Here is a 21,562-nt window from a genome sequence, read left to right on the forward strand (position 1 = left end):
CTTCTTCCCCCTGTTCCTTTTCTAAAATAGTTCAAAAGAACTGTTTTCAAGAACAGATATTCTATCTTCAGTCTCACAAGTCTGTTTCTAAAGGTTTTCAGGATTTTTAATTTGACCTATTGAATGTAATAACTATCACTTTCAGTATTTTCTCATCCATATCATGTGCTGATTCCCTGGTGACAGTTAACTGTGTTGTTGTGTAACCTTAGAGCCTGTCTTTTGATATCTTGTTTCATGCTTTAGTCTGTCTCCCCTTTTCAGAGTATTTGCTCAAAAAAGACAAGTTATTTATTGATGAACAATTAAACACTTACTCTCCTCCCAAATGGATTTGAAAAATGTGATCATTCGTTTTTCACTACTGATTAGTACAAAAGGACTGACCATTGCATAGCCATTGCCTGCCAGCATCTGGACACACAGGCGCACTGGGTCACTCTTCAACCACATCCCTGAGAAGGAGTATACAATGCAGTCCATCAAGTACAGGAGCACAAAGACACTCATGAGCAGCAGGATGGTGCGGGTGGCCCTGTGCTCTGGGGAGGCTCTTGGAGAGAGGCTGGTGCTGTGAAGGTGCTGGGACCTCCTCTTGTGCCTGCACAGGAGAGTCACCATGTACCCACTTGAGATGGCCATGAGCCCTAGCAGGGAGACATCCCTGAAGATCCCCAATATGTGAATTGTGTGCTTGGGTAAGGATCTCTGGGGCCAAAAAGAGCAGGACTTAGTGACAAACATAAGACTGTTGGACGTACGATTTGTGGTGGCAACAGTGGAGATTAAGAAACGAGCACTGATGGACAAATTGAAGACCCATAGGAAGAGAAACCCACACATGTTGTGATGGGAGGACATGTGCTTGAACTTTGCCAAACAGGAGCTCCTGGGGCTGAGGGTGATGGCCTGGAGGACACTCAGCAGGCAGGTGGTGCCCAGGGAGAGGCCTCGCATCACCTGGTATGAGTAGATGACAGCTTTGCACGTGATGCCATCCCATAACTCCTGAGTCTCAAAAATGTCTGTAGCTATGACCCCTACAGTGGTCAGCATCACCAGGTGGATGAGTGTCAGGTGCCCAATGGTCAGGTCGGTGGGTTTGGACCTGTGCTTGAGAAAGAACCAGAGGACATGGAAGAGCAGATTGAAGGCATTGGCTGTGATCCCAACGCTGACTTCAGAGTAAAAGCTATTTCTTACAGCAATCAAACTTAAAAGTATATTGTTTTTACTCATCTTTTGGAGGGAGGGGAGGTAAAGCACTTAGTATATGTCTGAAAAAAATTAAGAAAATTTATTTATTACAAATACTGAGACCTTTGTTGGTCTCCAGAACAGTTCCTGCCTTCATGAAAATGTCTAGGCCAACACCATTGTACCATTTTTTACCTGTGCATATTGTCGTCCACTTCACACTTCTGGAAGCCACTGTGTTTCTAGTTCCACACTTGCCAGTTAGAATTGGAAAATATTTTCCACTGCAGGGCTGGCTGACACAGAACCTGGAGTATAAAATTGCCATCATTGAAAATTATTTCCTTATTTTCATGTTATTTTTGTTTTAAAGTCAGGACAATGAGTTATTTATTTTTGGAGCTGCAAATTCAGGACACAGTGTAAGAGCGCTGTTTTTGATAAATTCAAATGAGAATTTTAGGGAAGAAGAAATTAGACCTACAAATGCAGTAGGTGTCAGGGGTATATTGATATGTACATTTTTCTAATGCCACTGCTATATTTATTTTAATTTACTTCCAGAAAAATCTTCTTAATACATAGAACCAAATGGTGGTTAGTGTAGACTCAGAATTTAAATTTAAATTCTGACATCATTAGATTATGACCTCAGCTATCAAGATATCTGAGCTCCAGGTATTTGTTTTTTTTTTTTATCTTTTATTTAATGAATATAAATTTCCAAAGTGCGACTCATGGGTTACAATGGCTTTCCCCCCCATACCGTCCCTCCCACCCACAACCCTCCCCTTTCCCACTCCCTCTCCCCTTCCATTCACATCAAGATTCATTTTCGATTATCTTAATATACAGAAGATCAGCTTAGTATACCTTAAGTAAGGATTTCAACAGTTTGTTCCCACACAGAAACATAAAGTGAAAAATAATAGATGATTTTTTTTTAAATCATGATGAAATCAGATCAGACCTATTGTCATGTTTAATCCCAGTGAGAGTCAAGTTGGGAATTGATAATTTCTTTTTTTTTTTTTTTTTACAGAAGATCAGTTTAGTGTACATTAAGTAAAGATTTCAATCGTTTGCACCCCCATAGAAATACAAAGTGAAATATACTGTTTGAGTACTCGTTATAGCATTAAGCCTCAGTGTACAGCACATTAAGGACAGAGATCCTACATGAGGAGTAAGTGCACAGTGACTCCTGTTGTTGACTTTACAAATTGACACTCCTGTTTATGGCATCAATAATCTCCCTATGCACCAGTCATGAGTTTCCAAGGCTATGGAAGCCCCTTGAGTTCTCCGACTCTTATCTTGTTTAGACAAGGTCATAGTCAAAGTGGAGGTTCTCTCCTCCCTTCAGAGAAAGGTACCTCCCTCTTTGAAGACCTGTTCTTTCCACTGGGATCTCACTCACAGAGATCTTTTTGCCAGAGTGCCTTGGCTTTCCATGCCTGAAATACTCTCATGGGCTTTTCAGCCAGATCCGAGTGCCTTTAGGGCTGATTCTGAGGCCAGAGTGCTATTTAGGACATCCGCCATTCTATGAGTCTGCTGAGTATCTCACTTCCCATGTTGGATCACTCTCCCCTTTATTTATTCTATCGGTTAGTGTTAGCAGATACTAGACTTGTTTATGTGCTCCCTTTGACTCTTAGTCCTTTCATTATGATCAATTGTGAACTGAAATTGATCACTTGGAATAGTGAGATGGCATTGGCACATGCCACCTTGATGGGATTGAATTGGAATCCCCTGGTATGTTTCCAACTCTACCAATTGGCGCAAGTCAACCCGAGCATGCCCCAAATTATACATCTCTTCCCTCTCTTATCCCACTCTTATGTTTAACAGGGATCACATTTCAGTTAATTTTCAAGAGCTCCAGTTATTTGTAACTATAGGTAAGCAGGTCACTTATTAGAGACTTTATGTGTACAAGTGTATGAGGTAAACATGTGAACAGGTGTACTGCCTGGGGAACAGTGGTCTCTGCCTGTCCCTGTGAGGTTCTCTTGAGCTCACCTGAGAGAGTGCCATCCTCTCATAATTTGCCAGTTCTGTCCCTGCCTAGAGGAACAGGGGAGTGTGAGCAACACAGTAGCAGGCTCTGAACACCCTCTGTTCCTTCCCTCTCTGTGCCTGGCTTGTGCAAACCACTGTGAATATGTTCAGAGTCTAAGTAGAGGGATGATTGCTTTCTGCAGAAATGAGAATGGGACACCCCCTCCTCCTCCACCAGGAAGGTGGTTCTCCAGGGGGCCTTGAGCCTTCCTGTCTTCCCCATGGGTGGAAGTGCTTGTGGACCTAAATGTTAAGTTTATGCTGGAGAACTTGGCTTGACCTACATGGGGGATGTTTCCCTGTGTAATATAGTTATTTACTGTAGTTGAAACTTTATAAACATGCAGCAATTACTGTCATGACAATAATTCCAGTAACACATTTCACATATTTATCATTTGAGAATCAAGATGTCAGGCTGGATTTCATCACAGAAAATTGGAGTATTGGGGTTCTATACTGTAAGTAGCTAAGAAGTTGAACGGGTTAAGTTCCATTGCTGTGTAGCATTTAAGAATCCAGAGACCATGTGGAAGTTGGTTTAAACCTTGGAAAACTTCAGCTTTCAACAGTAGAAATTACACAGTAGCATGTATAAAATTTAACCTTTTTGAAGTGTTGGTCAAATAAATGACAGAATTTGATCTATGCATACATTTATGAGGATATGTTTTGAATATGTGGTTTGCTCAGAGAAGTGGTAAAAAGGTTGAGCACTCAGACTCCTCTGTCTCTGCATATCCTGGGTCCTGTGCTGTCAGTAAGCACACAGCTGTGAACTGCCTTCTGCGTCTTTCCTGTACTTGAAGTAAAAAACAATTGTCTACTGTGTAACTGGAAAATATATACTGATAGTGTTTTAAAATAGTAATAATTAATAGATAACATTTTATCATAACACTTTAAAAAGCTGATGAAAAACTAAAATTCTCAGCTTCTGTTTCTTATGTTACTTCAAATACTTAAGAACATCAAAAATCTAATGGGGACTCATTTAGCAAAAAGCTCCACACTCCAAGTGTGAGAAGGCTCTTTAAGTCTTTCATTATAATGCATAGTATTAAAATATGCAAAATGTCAAGATGTTTTGAGTCAAAATAAACTTATCTTTTAAATTAATTTTTTCTCACAAACTTTGTATATTTCCCTTGAGAAGCTTTGGTGCATTCAGATTTTAAAATAAAATTGAACCTCACAAATACAAGTACACTATATAAATCTAATCAAATAGCATCTCTTACCACAGGTGAGTTGTGAGTGAGGGACTGCATAGATGCAGTTTCTCGTGGGATATTGTAAGAAAGGCAGGATGTACAGTGCCATGAACGTGGTATCATGTCAAGACATTCTATTTTAGGTGCAGCCTTCTTCAAAAAGTCTTACCTTTTACATAGGGGAAATTCTCCAGAAGGAGCAGAAATTCTGCCTCCTTTCACACAATGGTTATTAAGGAAATGGACCCAGTCAGAACCATGCACGGGTGCCCACTCACAGTGGCTCCCGAGAATGGCCAGGGGCTGAGAGCTGAATCCACCCTCCCAGCAGTCTCCACACTGTGCTGAGCACACACCACTGTTACCAGGGGAACACACAAGCCAAATATCTACACTTTATATTTCTATTCACATACTATGAGGAAGGGAATAGAAAGCTAATGTGTTAGCTCTTTCTGGCTGATATTTTATTAGAAAAACTATTCTGCAAGCAATGGTCGTAGTGAGTGCTCCCCAGCCACGCTCCTCACACACACTCCTGACAAGCACAGCACAGACTAGGAGATCATAAGTCAGCAGGAGGAGCCAGGAGACCCTCTCAGATACAGCTCTGAGGAGTGACAGTGTGAGGTGGCACCTGACTCTGCTGATGGACCAAGCCCCCAGGTCACTTTCTCCACACTGGAGAAAGCAGACAGCCCTCAGAGAGACTGGAGACTGCTAACACAATGTCAAAAGATCACAGCGCTTACAATTTGAAGTTCTTAAAGAGGTCTCATGCGGACTGTTGTTATCACAGGAGAGGAAGGAAGGGCTGAGTGGGAAGGGTAGGAGAATGAGAGAACAGGACTAAGAAGTGTCTGAGAGAAATCAGCATCTGCTTGAGCACTGACCTCCAGGAGCTCTTAGATCTGATGCTGCAGGCTGAGTTCAGCCAGGAGCAAATGGACACCATGAAGACTCCTCCTACACCTGATCAAGACATCACTCACTTCAGACAGCTGTGTGCTGCCCAGACCCAACTCACAGCCAGTCCTGTGCTACATGGCACCATCAGGTGGGCCAGGGACAGTGGAAAACACCAGGATCAGTGTACCACTGGTGGTCAGGAGGGAAGTGTATGGGTGACAGGAGGAAAACCTTCAGCAGATCTGAGTGCAACCGTGTGGCCCTTTTAAAAATGACTTATTTGAAAGTCAGTGTCAGAAGGAGACACAGAGATCCATGTGCTGGTACACTCCTCAGATGTTCAAAAACTGCCTTGGTAGGCCAAGCCTAAGTGAGGAGCTTCTTGCAGGACTCCCCCTTGGGTGGCAGGGGCTTAGACACTAGGGCATCATTCGCTGCTTTTCCCATTTCATTAGCAGGTTTCTAGATCGGACGTGGAGCAGCCTGGATTTGAACCAGCACCCATAGGAATGCCAGTGTTGCAGGCAGAGGGTTAACCTTGTACAGCACAAAGCTACCCCGTGTGTAGTCTTCTGAATGGACAGATACAGGGTGAAAATAAGAAGACGTGGAGGACATGTCTGTTCAGTCAGGTACAATATAAGCCTAATCAAGCTGTTGGACTGACCTGATGTGTACATGCTAGGATTTATGTCAGGCACTTGGTGGTGTGCTTAGATATGTGAAAGAGCACCTGTTGGTTTGTCAGTTCCAAAGAGGTCAACTTGACTGTCTTCGCCAACAAACATCGGTTCAGTAGATGATTTTGGCAATACACAGTGAATGTGTATCAAGAAGTACAAGTGTACTTAGCCACATATTCTGTGTTCTATGTTTCTAGCTGGAGAATTAGGTTGAGTACGGTTCAGAAAGGAGCTGACAGAGCACACAAACTGATGTTAGTCGCATGTACGCAGATGTTGCACAATACATCAATTCTAGTAGAGTGAAGAAAAAGCTTGAGAAATATTTTGGTAAATAAATGGTAGCTGTTTGTCAAAAAATCTGGGTGACAATTTTATACAATGCAAGGTGAAGGGATTATAAAGTAAAGCTCAGGGTGCCTGCTTGCACTTGGCTATATATGGTACCAATATTTTTATGTGTAGTCAGAAAATTTTGAAGTATTTTATTTACTCAGTAGGAACTTATTGGTAATATTTGCAATTAATGACTTAATACTAATACTTCAAACAAGGATTTTTTTTAATGAAAAAAGAAATCTGGAGACACATACCTGTCTTGAGATCATGTCCTTCCACTATTTGGCCGTAAGGAGAGATCTGCATCACCATCTTTGCGTTTTTTTTTTTTTTTATTTTTATTTTCAGTGTATTTCAGCATCAGTTCCCTATCCTCTAGTTTGGAATATCCTCAAGGCTAGGAACTGACTCCATGATTTTGAAATCTGTGCACATGAAGGCAGAAGAAGAAAGATCTTTAAGAGCAAATATGGTAGTCATTTTGTAGGAAGGAGAAGGTTAACGGCTCATGGCACTGTTTTGAACAAAGATCCCATTTCCTTCTAAAGGGTTACATTGTTTCCTTTTTTTGACAGGCAGAGTGGACAGTGAGAGAGAGAGACAGAGAGAAAGGTCATCCTTTTTTTTCATTGGTTCACCCTCCAATGGCCACTGCAGCTGGTGCACCACGCTGATCCGAAACCAGGAGCCAGGTACTTATTCTGGTCTCCCATGTGGGTGCAGGGCCCAAGGACTTGGGCCAGCCTCCACTGCCCTCCTGGGCCACAGCAGAGAGCTGGACAGGAAGAGGAGTATCCAGGACAGATTCCAGTGCCCCAACCGAGACTAGAACCCCGGGGTGCCAGCGCCTCAGAGGATTAGCCTACTGAGCCGCAGTGCCAGCCAGGCTTACATTGTTTCTTAAAAAAGAAACTGTCACCGGTGCCGCGGCTCACTAGGCTAATCCTCTGCCTTGTGGTGCTAGCACACCAGGTTCTAGTCCTAGTTGGGGCACCGTATTCTGTTCCAGTTGCCCCTCTTCCAGACCAGCTCTCTGCTGTGGCCCGGGAGTGCAGTGGAGGATGGCCTAAGTGCTTGGGCCCTGCACCCACATGGGAGACAGGAGAAGCACCTGGCTCCTGGCTTCGGATCAGCGCAATGGCCCCTGTGTACTGTTTCACCTGATACCCCAAATCTACTGACAGTGCTTATTTAAAGCACTGTCAACATATTTCATTAAAATGCTTTTTATGAAAAAGCTAGGCCAAGATTTCAAAATGTTTTATTCTGCCAAGATACACTTGTCTTTTAATTCAAATATTACCTGAACTTTTTAAAGCTCTGATTTACAGGCTTTGCTTTTTTTCATATTTTAAAATATAATTGAACCTCTTAAGTACAAGTACATGACATTATCAAACTGATATGCCTCATCATTGTTAAGTGGTGGTTGAGGGGCTACATACGTTCAATATTTCTCAATAGTTTGTGTAAAAATGGCAGGACATAAATGCCACAAAGTTGGAATCATGTTAGAAAATCATATTTTAGGTGGATCATTCTCCAAAACCATAGGAAACTCTTATTTTTCCTTTAGAGGAATTCTCCCAGAAGGAGCTGAAAAGCTTTTCCTCTTTTTCTCAGAATTATAGTAAAGGAAAAGGAAAATTTAGGATGCATCCAGGACCACCCACTGAGAGTGTCTCCATGAGAATCAGGATAAGGGGTGAAGACACAGTCTACTCACACAGCTGCCTCCACACTGTGCTGGGTGCACACTGCGAATATTCTGAGAAGATTTCTGCACCATGTTGCACAGAGAACACTCCTGAGCTGTGGAGGACTGTTGGAGCCCACATCTCTTCTGAGGCTGCTACAAACCTCCCTGTAGTCCCAATTTCCCCCAGCTTAGGAACCTACCCACCTGATTGCTAATGTGTTCAGTAAAGAGACACTCACCCACGAGGACAGCTTAGGGGATCCATGCACCAGAGAGGAACCTGCAGAGGTTTAAGGAAAAGACTCTCTGAGCTCCTCTCTGTGGATTGTCATTGTGGTGTCTGGGGAAGGGTGACGGATTCCACTGGGGAGCTCAGAATACAGAGTCCCCAGTGGAACGTGTCACCTCTCTGTGCATCTTCCTTTATTAACTCCTGGATAATAGCAATCTGGGGAGAGCTGAGCTCCAAACTTTCCTGTGAGTTTCATGAAACTTTATTAGGGCCAGAAGGGGGCTGGCTGGATAGACAGCACCACGTTCTCATCTTGATCCTGTGAGTACCTTCTTCCCAACCTACTCCACACTGTGCAGTGCCTCTACTCTGTGCTGAGACCCCTCGTGACCTCCTTGAGTTCCTTGGGGCTGAGGGCCCTCTCCCTACAGTGTGAGGGGCAGCCTGGCCCCAGCATCCACTGACACACAAAGCACCTGGCATGCCAGCAGTTTATTCCATGATGTTTGATCTTAGTTTCAAGTTCCAAGATCTGTCTCAGATTAAATGAGAAATGAAAATCTTATGGCCGTGGTCTTTGGAGTCTGTTTCATCATTTTCATTCTCTAACGATCCCTGCTGTGTTCCCACATGTGATAAATACACATCCCCTGCCTGCTGATGGTCCAGACCCTTCAGGAGGTGGAGCTCACACCTGTGTTCAAGGATGGGACCCGTGCACTCTGTGGCTGATGCACAGAGAAATCCATGCCCTCAGCCCTCCAAGGGCAAGGACTTTGAGGACTTAGTGATGATGGAGCACTGTGGGGGAAGCCAGCATCTCCTGGCACTGGAGGAGCCCCAGGCTTCAGATGTGATTGTGCTCCCAAAGTAGAGACGTCAGCCACGGGGATCTGGAACAACTCTGATCATTTTATGAAGTTCATCTTCAAGGGAACCTCTTACAGGATGAAATTCTGTCTATTCTGCAGTTCAGTGAGATAAAAGTAAAATGCCCAGGAAACTCTGTTGCTCACCCAGCTTGTCCACGAAGTAGAGCAGTGAGACTGGGTTTAATACAAAGGCTAGGGGCAATGTGTGTCCATCAGTAGTCTGAGCTCACGCAGGCTGTGATAGGTGTGACCCACCACCCAGTTCTGCTCTGGCTTTCCCTGATCTGGGACATGGCTCCTGGGGGCAGTATCTCTGATCTGACAGACTCAGTGGCCATAGAATCCATTTTGGTTTGTGACCATATCAAAGATCCAATTGGCTCACCTCCTTCACAAAAGTTACATCTTCCATGTTATATTGCCATCCTAGGAAACTGAACAGGCTTTTCATATGCCTTTGATTTTACATTTTTTCATGCTAAAGCTGTTGAACATTTTTATGAGATTACTGGCCATTTGTATATCTTGTTTTTTTTTTGGAGACAACTATAGTTCTATTGTTTTAAAACTATCTTATTTCAGAATAGTTTTAAACTTACAAAACAAAAATTGTAAAGAGTGGACACACACATCACAACCGGCTTCCCCTATTAGTAAGATATTGGAATCATATTCTTTGCCCGTTTTTAGCTGTATGGTTTAAAATTATTTCTATTAATACATAAATTGAAATGATAAAGAGGTCAGATTTCATGTAGTTCTTAGATACAGTTCTAATTACATAATGATAATACCCTCCTCTTCAACTTTTTAAATTTTTATAATAACATGCTCTTTTTAAAAAATATTTATTTGAAAAGCAGAGTTACACAGAGGCAGAGAGAGAGAGAGGAGGGTGGGGTCTTCCATCCACTGGTTCACTTCCCTGATGACCACAATGGCCTGAGCTGTGCCCATAAGATGCCAAAAGCAGGAGCTTCCTCAGGATCTCCCACACAGGTGCAGGGGCCCAAGAATTGGGCCACCCTCTACCATTTTCCCAGGCCATAGTAGAGAGCTCGATCAGAAGTAGAGCAGCCAGGAATCAAACCACTGCCCATGTGGGATGCCGGCCCTGCAGGTGGTGGCTTTACCCACTACGCTACAGTGCCAGCCCCCAACATACTTCTGATTTTTTTAACAGGCATAGTGGACAGTGAGAGAGAGAGAGACAGAGAGAAAGGTCTTCCTTTGCCGTTGGTTCACCCTCCAATGGCCGCCTCAGGCAGCGAGCTGTGACTGGCGCACCATGCTGATCCGAAGCCAGGAGCCAGGTGCTTCTCCTGGTTTCGGATGTGGGTGCAGGGCCCAAGGACTTGGGCCATCCTCCATTGCACTCCCAGGCCATAGCAGAGTGCTGACCTGGAAGAGGGGCAACCAGGACAGTATCCGGTGCCTCGACCGGGTCTAGAACCCGGTGTGCCGGCGCCACAGGCAGAGGATATGCCTATTGAACTACGGTGCCGGCCCCAACATACTTCTAATTTTATTTTTAATAAAATATAGTAATATGCTCCATTAGTTAACAAGATCCGAAAGTAAAAAATAGACCACTGTTCAATAGGAATATAGATAAATGCTATAAACAGTTATAAAATCCTAAGATACCAGTTTTACTCATACACTTTTTTTTTGGTACTCTATATGTTAACTACCATTGCATTCCTCTGATAGAGAGTGAGCATGAGAATTTTTTTCATGTGTCTGTTGGCCATTTGTGTTTGATTCTTTAAAATGATGCATATTCATGCCCTTTGCCCTCTGCTCTACTGGATTTTTTGCTTTATTGTTGTTGAGTTTCTTGAGTGCCCCATATATTCTGGATAATCCTTTATCAGATGCATAGTTTGTCTAGTTAATCCATTGATTAAAGTGGGGTGAAGTCCCCCATTATTAATTATTGTATTATATGTCTCCTCTTTTTTTAACTTTTATTTAATGAATATAAATTTCCTTAGTACAGCTTATGGATTACAATGGCTTCCCCCCATAACGTCCCTCCCACCCACAACCCTCCCCTTTCGCACTGCCTCTCCCCTTCCATTCACATCAAGATTCATTTTCAATTCTCTTTATATACAGAAGATCAGTTTAGCACACATTAGTAAAGATTTGAACAGTTTGCTCCCACACAGAAACATAAAGTGAAAAATACTGTTTGAGTACTAGTTATAGCATTAAATCGCAATGTACAGCACACTAAGGACAAAGATCCTACATGAGGAGTAAGTGCACAGTGACTCCTGTTGTTGACTTAACAAATTGACACTCTTGTTTATGGCATCAGTAATCACCCTAGGCTCTTGTCATGAGCTGCCAAGGCTATGGAAGCCCCCTGAGTTCACTGACTGTGATCATATTTAGACAAGGCCATGGTCAAAGTGGAAGTTCTCTCCTCCCTTCAGAGAAAGGTACCTCCTTCTTTGATGACCCGTTCTTTCCACTGGGATCTCACTTGCGGAGATCTTTTATTTAGTTTTTTTTTTTCCCCCAGAGTGTCTTGGCTTTTCATGCCTGAAATACTCTCATGGGCTTTTCAGCCGGATCTGCATGCCTTAAGGGCTGATGCTGAGGCCAGAGTGCTGTTTTGGACATTTGCCATTCTATGGGTCTGCTGTGTATCTCACTTCCCATGTTGGATCGTTCTCTCGATTTTTTATTATGTCAGCTAGTATTTGCAAACACTATTCTTGTTTATGTGATCCCTTTGGTCTTAGTCCTATCATTATGATCAGTTGTGAACAGAAATTGATTACTGTTGGTTGAACTCTGTCATTAACACACAATTATTCTTAGGTGTTTAAATTTTAACTGAAAAGTGATCCCTGATAGGAATTTGGAAATCATTATGCTGAGTGAAATAAGCCAATCCCAAAGGGACAAATACCACTTGTTCTCCCTGATAGGTGACAACTAACTGAGCACCAAAAAGGAAACCTGTTAAAGTGAAATGAACACTATGAGAAACGGTGATTTGATCAGCCCTCACCCTGACTGTTGATGAGCAACTTAATATGTTATCCCTCTTAGTATTTTTTTTTTGTTTGTTCTACTTAATACTTTTGGTTGAATACTGTAATCAATACACAATTATTCTTAAGTGCTGAAACTTAACTGAAAAGTGATTGCTGTTAAATATGAGAGTGGGAATAAGAGAGGGAAGAGATGTGCAATTCAGGACATGCTCAAGCTGACTTACCTCAAATGGTAGAGTTAGAAACATACCAGGGGATTCCAATTCAATCCCATCAAGGTGGCATGTACCAATGCCATCTCACTAGTCCATTTGATCAATTTCTGTTCACAATTGATATATTATTTTAAACTGGGTACCCTAGTTGGATGTACATTTGCTATAGTTACATCTTTCTTTGAGTTTATGACTTAAGTGTTCCATATTGTCCTCCTTTGACTCTTTTACTGGTTTTCGTCTTAAATCTATTTTGTTTGATACTTAGATACTCAGGCTAATTTTTTGTTTCCATTTGCATGAAACATCTTTCTCGATCCTTTCATTTTCATTCTGTATGTATCTTTGGGGAGATGTGTTTCTTGGAGGCAGTAGATAGATGGGTTTTGTTTATTTGTCCACTTTGGCCAGTCTGTATCTTTTAATTGAAGAATTTAGTCCTTTTGCATCTATGGTTATTATTGCTAAGTAATATCTTGTTTCTGACATTTGTCCATAAATATTCATATTGTTTGTTTTAGATCTTCTTTGCTCTTTTACTAGGAGTCCTGTACATTATTTCATGATGTGATTATCATTTTCTGTTTCTGTGTGTACTACAACTTTATGTGTCATTTTTAAGACTGGCCAGAGAGTGATTTCAAATTTCATGTTTTGGAAGTTTTTTGTTTTCCTTTGATTTTAAATGAGAGCTTCTTTGGGAGTCAGATATGCTATTTTCTGACATTAGGTGTTTTTTTCTTGTAGGACTTGGACTCTAGTTCTCCATTCTCTGCTAGCCTGGAGGCTTCTGATGAGAAATCTGTCAGATCTGTCAAATAATTGGAGCTCATTTAAAGGCTTCCTGACACAATTTTTTGCACACTTTGGGATATCTTTTCATGCTTGACTTCTGGAAGTTTGACTAGAATGTGTCACGTTGAAGATCTGTTCTGATCATGCCAGTTGAGGTTCTGTGTACATCCTGTAGCTGGAAGTCCTTATCTTTCTCCAAATTGGGAGAAATGTCTGATACTACTTCACTGAATAATTTTTCTAAGCCATTTTGTTTTTCTTTTTCACCAGGAATTCCTTAGACACATAGATATTCTTGTTTTATGGTATTACAAATATCCTGAATATTGATTTGTTTCTAAATTGTTCTATTTCTGTCAGACTTTTCAATGGATTTGTCTTCTATTTGAGATACTCTTCTGCATGAGTCTGTTAAGACATTCTGCTTCATTTTTGTTTAACATGTTGAATTTTTTCTAATATTTCATTTTGATTTTTCCTTAATATCTGTTTCCCTACAGAATTCCTCATAAGTGACATGTACAGATTTCCTTATCTCATGTAACTGATTTTCTGTGTTTTTGAGTAATCTTAGAACCATTCTTTGGAATTCCTTGACAGGCATTTAATCAATGTCCATGTCTTCGCAGTCTAATATTGACTTAACATTGTGTTACTTTTGGCCATATCTTCCTTGTTCAAGTTTTGTTGTAATTCTGCATTTATTTTTATGCATCTAGGGAATCCTTTGTTGCATCTCCTCTGAAGGCTTTACTTTGGGAAATGTGCCTCTATGATCTGGTTAGAGTGCCTGTGTCTTACAGCAGTAATTGAGACATGTGTGTTGGGAATGGGCCAGGGAGCTCTGGCCTGCATTTATGTGTGGGTAGAGCCCGGAGTGACAACCAGCTTGGTCATGGTAGATCTCTGTCATCAGGAGGTGAAAGAAGTATGCTGGCTGGCATTTTCAAGCCTCAGCCCTTCTCTGTGCCACAGTGAGCAGACTGATTCACTGCTGAGACTGACCTCACAGTGCCTGTGCACCACACCCATGCAGGTGTACAACCTCACATAACATGTATGTGCTCTGTAGTTTGAGCAGTGAGCCCTCTGCAAGGGCCTTCCCTGCATTCAAGGAGTCCTGAGCTTCTGAAACCAGACCTTGCAAGTGCCTGTAAACCTGGCTGCACTATATGCCCCTTCAGTTTTGTGTCCTAGAGCTCACAGTGTCACAGAATTTCTGCAATTGCAGGACGCAGGAGCTCTAATAAGAGGGTTCATGGTATCCATTCCCACCCCAGAAAACTGACCTGTCCCCAGGGTGAGCCTCTAGCTTGGCAGAGATTGGCTGTAGCTCTACCTGAGCAAGCTGAGTCTGGTGCTTTGGTGGAATAAGGAGAAGGAGGCTATGAGGCTCCCTTCCCATGGTAAGTGAATTCCTCTCCTCCCATATTATATTTTGTCTGGACTGAAAGTCTGTGGGGATGATGCAGTTCTCCCTCAGATAAAAATTGCTAGGGGCACTAGGGTTTCTGCAGCCTCCACTCAACTTGATCTGGGAAAATGTCCTTTCCCTACTGGTGCCGTGAGCTTTGGAGGGAGGAAAGGAGGAAAACATGGTGTTCCTTCATGGAGCTAAGTGGATGCCTGGGCTGCTGCCAGTTCTCCTGGCCAGACTCACAGTCAACAGGGACTGCAGAGCTCTCCCTCATCCAAAATCACCAGTGACCCATGGGCTTCTGCAGCCTCCTCTCATCTCACTATGGGCATGAAGCATTTTCCTCCTGGCCATCATGGGGTTGCTGGTGGTATACTGCTAATTGCAGCCTGTTTGTACAGTGTCCTTATTGCTCCATAGATGATCCATTCTGTTCTGGGAGTTTTCCACTGAAAATTTCTCTCCTACTGGTTTATGGGAATGTATTGGTTTCTTTGCTGGTATCAGTGTGTCTTCTCCCTTTTCAGACATGTTGGATATCCTCTGCATATCTATGGTTCCCAATGCAACAGGTACTCCCATAACAGACACTGATTTTGCCAACCCTATATTAAAGGCACAGGAAGAGCAGAGTGTGTAGACAGCTTGGGGATATTTCTTTAAAATTCTAGAAGCAACAACCTTCATTTTAGAAGAAAATACACTGGACACAATGTTAGCCTTGCTATGGCCATATTCTGTCTTTAGTCCACACTTCTCAGTTATTATAGTGTGAAATTTCACAGCCAACATTTCTGTATCAGCTTTGTAAGGCAGGAAGCCCACAAATTCCTCTCTCAGGTTATGATTCAACAGAGCTCAGCAACACAGTCAGGTTCTCTTCCCCTGCTGTGTCTACTACATTGTCAGCAATAATGCACAAGAAGTGAGAGTCCCTCCCTTCCCTGGGTGTTTGCCCATGAATGCAGCTCTCGCAGCTCTCCCAGCTCTCCAGCATCGGCCTGCCGCACCTTCCAGCAGGATGATGTGGTAATGGCTGTGCTCCAGGGTGCAACCTCGGGACGTCTTCTCCGACATTTATCCAGCTCCCCGCAGAACCTGAATATTACTGGGAGTAAAGAGAGCTTCAGGGATCTCATCAGTCTCGTGTCTATTTAGAGGTATGTTTTGTTTGCCTGTAAGAATCAAAATTTCCAGATTGTAAATACTCTTTAAAAAACAAGATTTACTTATTTGAAAGGCAGAGTTACAGAGAGGCAGAGCCAGAGTGAGTGGGCTTTTATCCACTGGCTTACTTCCCAGGGGGCCACAACAGCTGGAGCAGTGCCATTCTGGAGCCAGGAGCTTTTTCTGGGTTTCCTATGTGGGCGCAGGGGTCCTTGGGACCCTCTTATACTCTTTTCCCAGGCCATAGCAGAGAGCTGCTTCGGAAGTGGAGCAGCCAGAACTCGAACTGGCGCCCATATGGGATGGCAGCCCTGCAGGCGGTGGCTTTACCTGCTCTGCCAGAGTGCTGCCCCTGTCAATATTTTTTTTTTCTGTTTCTAGTCTTATAGAATGAGCAGGAAAGTATCCCTTTTACATGTTTCAACGTTTTGGGGAAAGTTTTCAAAGACTGGTGCTATGCTTTGGATTTGCCCATGTGTGTCCCCACAACGTGGATGTGTTAGAATCTTGGTTCCTAGAGTTAGGATGTTAAAAGTCCAGCTGTACCTTAAATAATGGGATCCTATGGGAGGTCATGGGGTCATTGGGGCCCTGCCCTTGGAGGGATCTCTCTAAATGAGTGACTTGTTCCCTGGAGTCCAGTTACAATGAAAGCACAGGACCAGCTCCCAGGTCTCTGTGGCTTCCTTCTCACCAGGTGGTCTCTACCTCTTGCTTGAACACCTACCATTGTGATGTCATCCTTCATGGTGCCAGGCCCTTGAATCTCCACCCATGAATTAAATAATCCTGATTTTTTATAAATCATTCATCCTTAGGTATTTTGTTATCAATGCTGGAAAATATCCCTTTAAGCATAACAATGGTATAAATCCTTTTTTAAAGATTTTATTTATTTGACAAGTAGGATTACAGTGAGAGAGAGAGATAAAGGTCTTCCTTCTGTTGGTTCACTCTCCAAGTGGCCACAACGGCCAGAGCTGCAGTGATCAGGAGCCTGGAGCCTGCTCCTGGTCTCTCATGTGGCTGCAGGGGCCCAAGCACCCGGGCCATGCTCTACTGCTTTCCCAGGCCATAGCAGAGAGCTGCACTGGAAGAGGAGCAACCGAGACTAGAACCAGTGCCCACATGGAATGCTGGCGCTGCAGGAGTAACCTAGTGCACCACAGCACTGGCCCCGGTATAAATCATTTACACTCTTGATAGGAACAGTGAATTGACCTGGTTATGGATTTTCTTTTTGGTAAGTTTTGGATGACTAAGTGCATCTCCTTTGTAGTTACATGTCTATTCTTATTTTCTGTTGTAGTAATAGTTTTCTTGAGGTGTGTATATATATTTAATGCACACATATATTACAGGAGGCACAGTAACCACAATCACTTTGTCCATTTATTGTCCTTTTTCAACCTCTCATTTTGTTTTGTCTCCTGAAGTTTGAAATTTGGTACAAGCTGCAGGTACTATGTGTGTGATTTGAATTGAACCCTTGGGTTTGCCCAGTAGTTGTCCTAGGGTTAACTTATGCATTAGTTACTTGTCAACATGGATGTTCTAGATTTATTTACAATACAGTACACATGCATGTACAGATAAAATATTTTTGTCATGTGGTGACATGCATACCAACATGTGGGGAGAACACATTTGTTTGTTAGCTTGTGAAATAAGACTGTATTGTCCCCGACATGGTATGCTTCAGTGATGCATGCAATGAAGCACTAAGTAGAGCTGCACCAAATATAAAGAGAAATATAAATATAAAGAGAAAACATAGTGTTTCTGTTTGGAACTGGGTTATTTTCTGTAGCCAATGATCCCCTTTGGATCCACTTTGTGACATAGGTCAGGATTTCATTCTTCTTGTGGTTGAGTAATGCACAAGCATGTATATATATGGTGTTTTCTTTATCCAGTCATCATTGATGGACATCCAAGTTCATTCCATAGCTTAGCTATGGTGGGTTGAGCTGCCATCAACATGGGAGTGTTTCACAATTTCATATGCTGATTTAATTTCCTTTGGCTAGATTCCCAGGAGCAGCATTGCTAGGTCAGTTGTTGGATATATTTGTAGTTTTCTGAGGAATCTCAGTAGTGCCATCCTCAATGCTTCTAGCTGTTTACATCCCACCAAGAGAATATTAGGGTACCTGGTTTTTCACATTATAGCAGCACTAGAAATTTATGAATTTTAATTTTTAGAGTATAGCACCTCATTGTGAATTTAGTGTGCATTTCATGCTGGCTCAAGATTCTGAAATTATTTTCATGTTTATGTTCATGATTTGTGAATATCCTCTGCCCGTTTCTTCACTCGATTGCTTGGGTCACTGAATTTCTTGAGTTCCTTATTTTATATTAATCCTTTCTAAGATTCATAGTTTGCAACTATTTTTCCTATTCTGTAGGTGCTCGTTCGCTTTAATTTTTTGTGCTGCCGTGCAAAAGGTTCTGACCTTGATGTAATTCTCTTAGTATCTTTTTTATTTTGTTCCCCAGGATTCTAGAGTTTTTCCATGAAGTACTTGCCTTGGACAGTTGCATGCAGCATTTCTCCTATGTTTTCCCCTAGCAGTTTGATGGCCAGGTCTTAAGTGTAGATCCTTGATCCACTGTGAGTTGGTTTTTGTAAAGGCTGTAAGGTAGGGGCCTTCTTTATACTTCTTCATGTGGAAATAGAATTTTCTTACATTATTTGTTAAAGGAACTCTGCTTTTTCCAAGGAACAACTTCTGCTTGTTTGTCAAAGATTAGTTGGTTTTAGATGCATGGATTGACCTGAGGTGTGCATTGTGTTACATTCCTCAATAGGCCTGTGTTAATGCCAGTAGCAGGCCATTTTGCTAACAGTAACTGTACAGCACATCTGGAAATCTGGTATTGTGCAGCTTTGTTTCCATGGTGTAAGATGACTTTGGCTATCTGTGATCGTTCATGTTTCTGTATGATTTTCATAATTGCTTTTTCTACTTCTGTGAAAAAAAATTGCTGGTATTTTGACTTGGTATCACATTGAATCTGTAAGTTGCTTTGGACAGTGTGGACATTTTTATGATATTAATGCAACTCCATGAACTGATGGTATCCCATAGATCTGGACCACTGATCAGGCTTGCTGATTTTTTCTTCTTACCCCTTGTTTCTGATCTGATTGAAATATTTCAAACACCTGCTTTCTAGGTCAGATATTCTATCTTCAGTCAAACAAAAGACTGGTGAAAGTTTGTACTGTACCTTTATTTTGACAGATTGAATACTTCATCTCCAATATTGCTGTTTATCACTTTCCGTAATTACTCATCTATGTCACGTGCTGATTCTCTGTGTCATTTACCTGCATTGCTCAGTAACCTTAAAACCTTACTTTGAATTCTTTTTTCAGGCCATTCTATCTCCCCTAATTCATCATTATTTCATGTTATTTAACGAACAATTGAACACTTAGTCTCCTTATGCCACACGAATTTGAAAAATGTGATCATTCGTTTTTCACTACTGATTAGTAACAAAGGACTAATGGTGGCGTAGCCATTGCCCACCAACATGTGGACACACAGGCGCACTGGGTCACTCTTCCACCACACCCCTGAGAAGGAAGCCACCATGCAGTCCATCAAGTACAGGAGCACAAAGACACTCATGAGCAACAAAATGGTCTGGGTGGCCCTGTGCTCTGGGGAGGCTCTTGGAGAGAGGCTGGTGCTGTGAAGGTGCTGGGACCTCCTCTTGTGCCTGCACAGGAGGGTCACCATGTACCCACTTGAGACGGCCATGAGCCCTACAAGGGAGACATCCCTGAAGATTCCCAATATGTGAAATGTGAGCCTGGGTAAGTATCTCTGGGGCCTAAGAGAGCAGGATTGAGTGACAAACAAAAGACTGTTGGACGTACAATTGGTGGTGGCAACAGTGGAGATTAAGAAATGAGCACTAATGGACAAATTGAAGACCCACAGGAAGAGAAACCCACCATGGTTGTGATGTGAGGCTGTGTGCTTGAACTTTGCCAAACAGGAGCTCCTGGGGCTGAGGGTGATGGCCTGGAGGACACTCAGCAGGCAGGTGGTGCCCAGGGAGAAGCCCCGCATCACCTGGTACGAGTAGATGACAACTTTACATGTGATGTCGTCCCATACCTCCTGAGACTCAAAAATGTCTACAGCTATGACCCCCACAGTGATCAGCATCCCCAGGTGGATGAGGGCCAGGTGCCCAATGGCCAGGTCAGTGGGTCTGGGCCTGTGCTTGAGAAAGAACCAGAGGATGTGGAAGAACAGATGGAAGGCATTGGCTGTGATCCCAATGCTGACTTCAGAGTAAAAGCCATTTCTTACAGCAATCAAACTTAAAAGTAGATTGTTTTTACTCATCTTGTTGGGGGAAGAAATAACATTTAGTATATGTCGGAAGAAAAATTTTAAAATGAGTTATTGCAAATATTATGAACTGAATTGGTCTCCTCCACAACTCCTAGCTTCAGGACGATGTCTCGATCAACCCCTTTGCACCATTTTTCACCTGTGAGTACTCTCCTGGAAGCTGCTGTTTCTAGTTACATACTTGTCAATTATAATGGATAATAAATAAATTCCCTTGCAGGTTTCACTCAGGACCTAGAGAATAAAATTGCCATTATTAAAAACTGTTTCTGGATTTGTGCTTTTAGCTTTTCAGAGGTGGGGAAATGATTTATTTCCCATGGGATTTGCAAAATGCTGATGAATTCCATTAGTTTTGATGAATTCACATGGGAATTTTAAGCAAGAAGAAATTACGCCCCCATATGCAGGGGTCCAGGATATATCAATGTGTAAAAGGCTGAGGTAAAAATTAAAATTCTCTTTTTTTCTTATGTTATCTGAAATACATGAGATCATCAAAAATGTAATTGAAAGATGCTCACTTTATAAAAAGCTACACACTCCATGTGTATGAAACATCTTTAATTTTTTTCCTTAGAAGCCATAGTATGAAAAAACTAGGCACAGATTTCAAGATATTTTGTGTCAAAATAAACTAACCTTTTAACTCAGTTTTTCTCATAAACTTTTTGTATTTACTTTGTGCAGGCTTTGCTTTCACTCAGATTTTAAAATACAATTGATACTTAGTAATGCAAGTGCATGATATAAAACTGATCAAATAGCATGTCTCATCATAGTAAGTTGCGAAATGGCACTGCATAGATGCAGTTTCTCAGGGGGTCATGTAAGAAAGGTAGGATGGGCCAGCACCACGGCTCACCAGGCTAATCCTCCGCCTTGCGGCGCCGGCACACCATGTTCTAGTCCCGGTTGGGGTGCCGGATTCTGTCCCGGTTGCCCCTCTTCCAGGCCAGCTCTCTGCTGTGGCCAGAGAGTGAAGTGGAGGATGGGCCAAGTCCTTCGGCCCTGCACCCCATGGGAGACCAGGAGAAGTACCTGGCTCCTGCCATCGGATCAGCGCGGTGCACCGGCCACAGTGCGCCAGTCGTGGCAGCCATTGGAAGGTGAACCGACGGCAAAGGAAGACCTTTCTCTCTGTCTCTCTCTCTCACTGTCCACTCTGCCTGTCAAAAAATAAATAAATAAAAATTAAAAAAATAAAAAAAAAATAAAAAAAAGAAAGGTAGGATGTACGGTGCCATGAACTGGTATCATATCAGAAATTTCTTCAAAACCACTGGAAAAGTCTTACCTTTTACAATAGAGCAAATCCTCCAGAAGGAGCAGAAATTCTGCCTCCTTTCACACAATGGTC

At 42.4% G+C, this 21,562-nt stretch overlaps 2 protein-coding genes across 2 annotated transcripts; both read right to left on the bottom strand.

Moving 5' to 3' along the window:
* Window positions 1–291: 291 nt before the first annotated feature.
* Window positions 292–1,239, bottom strand: ORYCUNV1R1628 (vomeronasal 1 receptor oryCunV1R1628). Its single transcript, NM_001167314.1, has one exon. The coding sequence runs from the start codon at window positions 1,237–1,239 to the stop codon at window positions 292–294; it is 948 nt and encodes a 315-aa protein (NP_001160786.1).
* An 18,006-nt stretch (window positions 1,240–19,245) lies between these two features.
* On the bottom strand, window positions 19,246–20,193 carry ORYCUNV1R1542 (vomeronasal 1 receptor oryCunV1R1542). The gene has a single exon (NM_001167231.1). The coding sequence runs from the start codon at window positions 20,191–20,193 to the stop codon at window positions 19,246–19,248; it is 948 nt and encodes a 315-aa protein (NP_001160703.1).
* Between the last annotated feature and the right edge of the window lie 1,369 nt (window positions 20,194–21,562).

Source organism: Oryctolagus cuniculus, chromosome 10, assembly GCF_964237555.1.
Source record: "Oryctolagus cuniculus chromosome 10, mOryCun1.1, whole genome shotgun sequence".
NCBI lineage: Eukaryota > Metazoa > Chordata > Mammalia > Lagomorpha > Leporidae > Oryctolagus > Oryctolagus cuniculus.